Source organism: Zingiber officinale, chromosome 1A (assembly GCF_018446385.1).
Source record: "Zingiber officinale cultivar Zhangliang chromosome 1A, Zo_v1.1, whole genome shotgun sequence".
NCBI classification, from domain to species: domain Eukaryota; kingdom Viridiplantae; phylum Streptophyta; class Magnoliopsida; order Zingiberales; family Zingiberaceae; genus Zingiber; species Zingiber officinale.
This window is the reverse complement of record NC_055987.1, coordinates 7,033,766-7,042,873: the sequence shown is the minus strand read 5'-3', so window position 1 is coordinate 7,042,873 and position 9,108 is coordinate 7,033,766. Positions and strand designations below refer to the sequence as shown.

The 9,108-nt window shown below is 39.4% G+C and overlaps 1 protein-coding gene across 1 annotated transcript; it reads left to right on the top strand.

Annotated features, from left to right (window-relative positions):
• The first annotated feature begins 622 nt into the window (after window positions 1–622).
• Window positions 623–2,166, top strand: LOC121999428 (scopoletin glucosyltransferase-like). The gene has a single exon (XM_042554116.1). It carries the CDS (start codon window positions 629–631, stop codon window positions 2,123–2,125), a length of 1,497 nt encoding a protein of 498 aa, XP_042410050.1. The 5' UTR covers window positions 623–628; the 3' UTR covers window positions 2,126–2,166.
• Window positions 2,167–9,108: the final 6,942 nt, after the last annotated feature.

Sequence of the window (9,108 nt, the reverse complement as noted above, 5' to 3'; positions counted from 1 at the left end):
TCAATTTGTGTATAATAAAAGATGATGAAATAGGGATAATGATTTTTTAATTCCTTTCAGAATTCCATTTTTAGTTTGTTTTTAAATTGAATCGAAGTGACGTGGGGTTTATTTTCTTTTTCCGTTCTTCTCTCCTATTAATTTTTTTAATATATTTTTTTGTTTATTTAATTAAAATGAAGAATAGTAAAGAATTCAATTTGTATATTTTTTTAGTGTTTTTTTGCTCAAAATGTAAAAAAAAAATAATAACCAGAATTTGCCTGATTTTGTTATAAAATATAACTTATATTTAATTAAATAATTTAGAAATTTAAAGTTTATTCTATACTTCCAATATGAAATTACATTTAAGGAAATCCACCGGTTAATGAATTAAAATCGGTGAGTTAAAAAAACATCAAAATTAATTAAAAATTTTAATCAAAATAAGAAAAAAAAATCTGTATTTATTATTAAATCCATTATCATGGACTTAACGTAGTTTTTTATTTTTGAACAGTCGGCTGTGAATCAATTATTCCAATCCGGATCGAACCGGACCGAACGCCGGTTCAGATTCAACCACGCAATATCAATGGACATAGAGCAGTGCTTTCACCGTATACCTTCGAGACTCAACCTAGCGATGAGTTCCGTCGCCGACGCCGCCGATCGGAGGCCACTCCGTCTCTTCTTCATTCCCTACTTTGCCTCAGGCCACCTGATCCCTTTGGTCGACATTGCCCGCTTCCTTTCTGCCCGCGGAGTTGATTCCACCATCCTAGTCACCCCCTGCAACGCCGCCCTCGTCCGGGCCACCGTCGACGCCGCAGCCGCCGCTGGCCTCCGGATCCAGCTACTCGAATACCCCTTCCCGTTCGCGGAGTCCGGCCTCCCTGCGGGTGTAGAGAACATCAGCGCACTGCCCCCCTCTGAGTGCCACAAGATCGACTCCGCCATCGCCTTCACCCGCGCCACCCTCGAACGCCTGTTCGGCCTCCACCATCCTGATGCCGTTGTCGCCGACGGCCATTTCCACTGGACTATAGATATCGCTCGCGAACTCGGCATCCCGCGCATCACGTTCGCCGCGGTGGGGACCCTGGCGTACTGCGTCTCGCATTCTGTATTGACGAACCAGCCGTTCAAGGACGTCATCCGCGACGACGAGCGCGTTCCCATCCCGGACCTCCCTCACCCATTGTTACTAGCGCGATCTGAGCTCCCCGACTTCCTCGTCCAGGATACTGTCTTCGGTAGCCTCATCGAAGAAGTTTTCGAAGCAGACAAAGCAAGCCTCGGCCTCATCATCAACAGCTTTACAGAGTTTGAGGGGATCTACCTAGATTACTTCCGACGAGTGTTCGGCATGAAGACCTGGTTCGTGGGCCCTATCGCCTTGAAGGATTCTGAATCTCGCAGCGTCGGGGTCCGAGGTGGCGGCGTCGACCCTGCCGCCGTCGGGAACAGAGCACGTTGCCTCTCGTGGCTCAGGGAGCAGAAGCCGAGTTCGGTGGTGTACGCCTGCTTCGGTAGCTGGAGCCAGTTCTCGGGCGAGCAACTCAGGGAGATGGCGCTTGGGCTAGAGGCTGCCGGCCACCCGTTCTTGTGGGTGGTGCGAGAGGCGGACGGGACCGAATGGATGCCGCATGGATTCGAGCAGCGGGTGAAAGGGTGCGGGCTTGTTCTTCGGGGTTGGGCCCCGCAGGTAGAGCTGCTCAGCCACGCCGCCGTCGGCGCGTTCGTGACCCACTGCGGGTGGAACTCGATTCTGGAGGGCGTCTCCGCCGGGTTGCCGATGGTGACGTGGCCGATCGGGACGGAGCAGTTTATAAACGAGAAGCTGGTGGTGGAGCGATTCCGCGTGGGCGTCAAAGCGTCAGACAGCATAAGGAGCGCGATTGATCTAAATCGGACGATCGTGAAGGCAACGGAGCTGGCAAAGGCGATTGGGAGCATAATGGACGCTGGGGAGGCGGCCGAGGGAACGAGAAGGCGGGCGAGGGAGCTCGCGGAGAAGGCTAGAGCGGCGGTAGCGAAGGGCGGTTCGACCGACAAGGGTTTGAACGATTTGATAGAGGATATATACGTCTGGTACGACGACAACAAGAAGTCCGCCGCCGGGAAGGCGGTCGACATTTAGATTTAGCAGTGTGATCGTTGTTGAGTGATTGTTCTGTTTTCTGAATAAATGAATGGCATCCCTATTAGTTATATATACTAGTTTCCACACGTTACATTAGTAATATAATACATAAATTAATATACAGATTCATAAATTTGATTGATAAGAGCGTGTCAGTAAAGGCAATACTCGAGAATCCAGTAGCAAGTTGCTAAACAGATCCTCTATAGGTTTTGAGCGGCTAAAGGGATGAACAACATGCAATAAAAGATCAACACTATTCTCTTGCTTCTAAGTTTAACAAGATAAATACACATTAATTATATAAAAAGAATAACATAAAATTAGTATGTAAAAGATATCAGATTTACTTAGTTTATAATAAAAAAAAATTACTAGTCTACGATAATGAAAATTCTATTAAACTGTTCTTTCGAGTACCTTCTTACATAATTAAAAGCTCATAAACTAAATCTACAGGAGTTAAAATCAGTGTATTGTATCTTTAAACTTCGAGGATCAGAGCTCTATTTATAGTTCACTAATCGAAGCTAGTCGTTAGCTGACGTGATAACTCCATAATGTTGGAACCCTAAGATTATTTTGATGTGATCAAACAAGTTAAGTTAGGTCATGTTTGGTTTAACCCTTGTGTCTAAGTGTGCAGGAGCTTAGGAGCACAGGAAGTCGAGCGGAAGACGTGACTAGCGAGAATGACGGTACAGGGAAAGAGCCGACGGGCTCGGTGCATCCGAGAGACGAGGTGCCACGGAAGAGTACACCGGTGGACGAGAAAAACGTACGTCACGTTCGAGGGACGAGAAACCGGGGAGGAAGGCTGCTCAAATAGAAGGCCGGAACTTGGGTTTGGGTGAGCCCTATTCCGGATGGCCGAGATCACCCAAGCTAGCGGAATCGGAGCGGAAGACTCAGACCGAGACTAGTAGAACCGGAGTAGAGGAACCGGATCACAAAAAGTCAATCCTATTGACTTTTGTGGTCCGGGCGCCCGGAGCCTATAGAGTCTGGGCGCCCGGAACCCAAATGTTATCATAAGTGATGTGGACGTTGACCGATGCATTGGGGATAGAATTTTATTCCCCTTCAGGCGCCTGGAACCCTTCCAGGTGCCCGGAACAGTACTATAAATATAGCACTGATTTCAACGGTTTAGACAATAACTTGTAATTCTATTTCTTCTGTTTTACTTTTGTTTGTGAGCTGTGAACGTTGTAAGAGGCTACTCCGCTTGAAGGATATCTTCAGAAAAGTGCACTTCGTTCTCCTTGGATTAGCAATCTTATGATTGCAAACCGAGTAATTCTTCTTGTGTCTATTTCCTTTTTATTAGTCTCTTTATTTTTAGTTACAAGTGTTTTTATTCAAGCTATAAGTCGAGAAAGGGTTGATTTGTTTTTGTAGGGCAATTTACCCCTCCCCTCTTACTGGCCTCCAAAGGGATCAACAAGTGGTATCAGAGCAAGGACGCTTCAGAAGGACTAACCACTGACCGAAGCAAAGCAATCAATGGCCGGACCAAGTATCGTTCCACCAAAATTCGAGGGAGACTTCGCACACTAGAAACATCGTATGGAGCTATTCCTGAAAACAGACTTTGAGATTCGTTTAATAATAAAATATGATTTTATAGCTCCTACGAATCAAAATGGAGAGGAAAAAGAAGAGAGTCTTTGGACGAAGAAAAACCAAATGATTTGATAGCGAATAACCAAGCGGAGTATCACTTGCTAAGCGTACTGCCGCCTTAAGAAGTCAACCGCATCGGGAGCTACTCGTCGGCCAAAGAACTCTGGGAAAGATTCCTGGAACTCCACGAAGGTACATCCGAAGCCAAGCTCGCAAGAAGAGACATACTTCGGAACAAATTGAGAAATATTCGTCTAGAAAGAGGTGAGAAGGTAGCTGACCTACACGCGAAGGTAAAAGAACTAATCACCGGACTCAAAAAGCTCGATGAAACGGTAACCAACCAGGACACGATACACTACGCACTCAATGCCTTTCCCAGGACTCCAGAATGGACCTCAATAATCTACGCCTACTACATCTCAAAGGACCTGGAGGTAAGTACCCTAAAGGAACTCTTTTCTACTTTAGAATTACATGAAACCAGATGTGCAAGGACAACAAAAGAATCAAGCCAGATTATGGCGCTAAATGCAACCAAGAAGGATGAACTCGAGTCAGACTCAGAAGAAGATCAGGAAGCTTATATGGTAAAGAATTTCATAAAATTCTTTAGATCTAATAAATTTAAAGAAATGCAGAATAAGAAAAATTCAAGAAACAGAAGAAGAGTTCGATGCTACCAGTGTCAAAAGAAAGGACACTTAAAAGTGGACTAACCAGAACTCAAGAAGGAAAAGAGGCAAGATGCCCAAAAAACACAAGACTCTAACTGCTACTTGGGACGACATTTCATCATCAGAGTTAGAAATAAAAGAATATGTCGGACTAGCACTAATGGCGAACTATGAAGGGTAAAGCACATCAGAAGCCAATATCGATGAAGGGGGAGCGACTTTAGATGAATGCAGCGAAGCAGGGGGAGAGTCAGGCTTCAAGTCTGATATGGTAAGTGAGGTATGTTTCTTACCTCCTGATCAACTTTATTACGGTATTAAGTTTATGACAAAATATATCTATGTACAAATTAAAAAGTAAAAATAATAAATTAAAAAATAAAAACTTAGAAATAAAATGAATTTTAGCAAAATGTAGAAGATTTTGATAAAATAAGACTTGAAAATGATAAATTAAAAAAAGAAATAGAAAACTTGAAAAATTCTGCTTGTTCAAATATTTCTACTTTTAGAAACTATAAAAGATTAAACTGGTACTATAGGTTTCACAAAAGTCAGATCAGAAAAATATCAAAAGTTTATATATCAAGAAAATACCTGATTTACCCTGTAGGAAGGAACCTATATTGGGTTCCAAAAAACTTGTTTAGATTGTAAATGAAATTAGACTTAGGACTTTCAGGTAGAAAATTGAATATTTGAATTCATTAAAAGGCTTTGTCTAGAAGTGGTTGATGATCCAATAACCAAGAAGCCCTAATGCCTTGCCATAGCCTGGAAGTCAATTTCTGAATTAAATATTTAATTAACAAACTGATCAGCATAAAAATTAATTGCCTTCGATCTTTGTCAATGGTTTAACATTTGTTAAAAATTTCTTCTAAAAATAAGAAAACAATTACTTCACTTAGAAAACTTTTTCAAACTTAACTTAACAAATTTTTTTTTTATATAACAGACTTCATTTAAATTATTACTATTAAAATTTTTAATCCGTTGCATAAACATTTTATTTTTAATTTAGAAATTTTTCTGTTTGAAATTTTTCTCACTTAGAAATTTTTTAACACTTAAAACTTTCTAATTTATTGCATTTTTTTAAAAAAAATAACCTTAGACTTATTAAGGAACCTCATTTTTTACGTGATCAAAGGGAGAGAAGGATATTAAGTTTAGGCGGAGGTATAATCCAATGTTTAAACTGAAAAATCTTTTTGTACTTATTTGCAAAATTAATTGTCTTTACATTGCATTTTTTTTTTTTTTGCATTTGTTTACCCTAGCTTAACTTGGGTTGCTCACATCAAAAAGGGGGAGATTGTTGGAACCCCAAGGTTGTTTTGATGTGATCAAACAAGTTAAGTTAAGTCCTGTTTGGTTTAACCCTTGTGTCTAAGTGTGCAGGAGCTTAGGAGCACAGGAAGTCGAAAGGAAGACATGGCTAGCGAGAAGGATGGCATGGGGAGAGAGCCGATGGGCTTGGTGTATCCGACGGACGATGTGTCGCGGAAGAGTACACCGGTGGATGAGAAGAACGTACGCGACGTTCGAGGGACGAGAAACTGAGGAGGAAGGCTGCTCAAGGAGAAGGGCGGAACTTGAGTTCGGGTGAGCCCTATTCCGGATGGTCAAGACAACCCAAGCTAGTGGAGCCGGAGCAGAAGACCCGGACCGAGACGAGCAAAATCGGAGTAGAGGAACCGGACCACAAAAAGTCAATCTTGTTGACTTTTTTGGTCCGGGCGCTCGGAACCCTTCCAGGCGCCCGGAACCCAAATGTTATCACAAGTGACGTGGACACTGACCAACGCATCTGGATAGAATTCTATCCCCCTCCAGGCGCCCGAAACCCTTCCAGGCGACCGGAACCTCTCCAGGCGCCCGGAACAGTGCTATAAATATAACGCTGATTTCAACAGTTTAGACAACAACTTGTAATTCCATTTCTTCTGTTTTACTTTTATTTGTGAGTTGTGAACGTTGTAAGAGGCAACTCCGTCCGAAGGAGATCTTTAGAAAAGTGTGCTTCATTTTCCTTGGATTAGCAATCTTCTGATTGTAAACCAAGTAATTCTTCTTGTGTCTATTTCCTTTTTATTAGTCTCTTTATTTTTAGTTATAAGTGTTCTTATTCAAGATATAAGTTGAGAAAGCGTTGATTTGTTTTTGTAGGGAAATTCACCCCTCCCCTCTTGCCGGCCTCCAAAGGGACCAACACCTGATGCTTGTACGTGGTCAACTTGATCCACTTTGTAATAGCTTCTTTTCAAAGATTATCATCTTCCCGGGCACTTGGACTTAGTTTGGCACATGGAGTCTGCTAACGTGGATTCTAATGTTGATCCTAGCTGCAACGACTCAAACGGCTTGCTGACTTGTCTGGACACTTGGGTCTGGACACCTTGACAAAGTCAACTTAGTATTGACTTATCCGGTCGCTTGTTCGGTCGCTTGGGTGATTCTCCGGCTGTCCAGAGTTGAGCTCACCTGAACCTAACTCCGGCCTTCTTCTCGAGTAGTTTTCCTCCTTAGCTTCTTGTCTCTCGGAAGTGTCGCGTGCATCCTTCTCATCTTCCATTGTACTCTTCCGTAATTCTTCGTCCCTTACATGCATCAAATTTGTCAATTCGATTCTCGTGTCATCCTTCTCGCTCGTTGCGTCTTCCGCTCGACTTCTTATGTTCCTAAGTCTCTACACACTTAGACACAAGACATCAATCCGTAAAATATAACTTAACTCGATTTATCATATCAACGTTCACACGAGATACTTACACTCTCCCTTATAAAAAATTAAAACTGAGAAAGGTATGCTTTAGGTACCCTAGGCTTATGCAATAGTGCAACGTAAGGGCAACGCTCGAGAACTCCAACAACAAGCTACTATAACGGGCTATTCCTCATAAAAAATTAATTTAATATCACACTTGATCTTAGCCATCAAGTTGAGAAAGGTATGTTTTCTAACGTCACCAACACAAGGTATTTATAGAAGATTCTTTGCTCATGGTATTACCAATCTTAAGATATGAAATTAAAGAGAACCATGACTAAGGGTGTTCATTTGATTCAATTCAGATTATTTGGGCTATTCGGTTCGGGTTATTCAGATTTTATAATTTTCTAAATCCAACCAAGAACCAAACCAAATTAACTATAAACCAAATCGAATTACCCGAAACTAATTCGGATTATTCGGTTCGGGTACCAATTAACCTAATTTTCTTTTCATTTTAAATTTTTAATCTTCAAAATAAAGAAACTCTAAATAATTTACATTTACTAATAAATAAGTTCCAAATTTATAAAATAGTTTCATATAATACAAGACAAAAAACTTGTATATTTCAAAGATTCTAAAGATTCTATTAAAAAAATTATAAAATATATATTAATTTCTTATTCAGGTTTCATGTTGGTTATTCGTATGGAGAGCTAAATCCAAAATTAAACCATTAACTCAATTAATATTTTGGGTTAGTACATTCAACCGACCGAATAGGGATGACAAACGGATGGATTCAAACCCGATCGAATAAACACTGCCAAACTTGGAATAAGGCAAGGCAACAGTTTAGGTGCCCTATATATATATATATATATATATATATATATATATATATATATATATATATATATATATATATATATATATATATATATGTATATATATATATATATATAGTTTATTAATATAATTATAATTTTTCTTATATTTAATAATTAATATTTTAATTAAAATTTTATTTTATTTTATTTTAATATTGAAATAAATATATTTTAAATATAGCGAATCTAACCCGGACCCGCCCCGCCGAGTTCACGGGGCGGGGCGGGTCCAAAGGGAGGCGGGACAGGTTCTGGATTTGGCCAAATCCATCCCAATCCGAATCCATTGCCATCCCTAGACTCGAATTTCATTTAATCAAACAAAATAACCTGAATGTTATTTGGATCGGACAGATTAATGGATTGACTTAGAATAATGAACCCCCCTAATCATGATAATATATATTTTTTATATAAAATAATTTTTAAAGAAATTATTAATAAATCTTAAAATTATTTTAAATAAAAAAATAACATAAACATAATTTAACTTTAGATTTCATCTAAATTAACTACTAAAGGTCCATACTCTTTAAGATATTATTAATATTTCTCACATATATTCCTCAAGGTCCATACTCTTTAAGATATTATTAATATTTCTCACATATATTCCTCTTAATTTTGATAAGATAGTTCACATAGACTAAGCTGACATGCAATTATCAGATATTAGTATAACACTGTAGTTAAAGATGATCTCTCATTCGTCAATCCATTATATAAAGGGAAATAATATATTAAAGATTCAATTTATAGTCAATTAAGTAGAATTTTTTTCTATACAGTTGTCTAACATTAATCCCTATCTCATAACAATTATGTCATCCTCTAATCAATTAAACATATGAGAATAACTATTATTATAATGTTGCAAATTGTACTGCACGTTTTTCAAATTATATTATAAATATCATTATGTTGTAAGTGCCAACTTAATATAAAATTACTATTAAGTTTATAATGCATGGTACATCAAATTACTAGTTGTGAAACACAAGCCGCTTCTGTTATTGTGTTCTTCCACCTTTGGATTCATTTGTTCCAATTGGTGATAAGGGCCAGTTT

What these genes read in the sequence shown, in the direction of transcription:
- LOC121999428 (XM_042554116.1), top strand. Translation starts at nt 629, where the DNA reads ATGAGTTCCGTCGCCGACGCCGCCGATCGGAGGCCACTCCGTCTCTTC.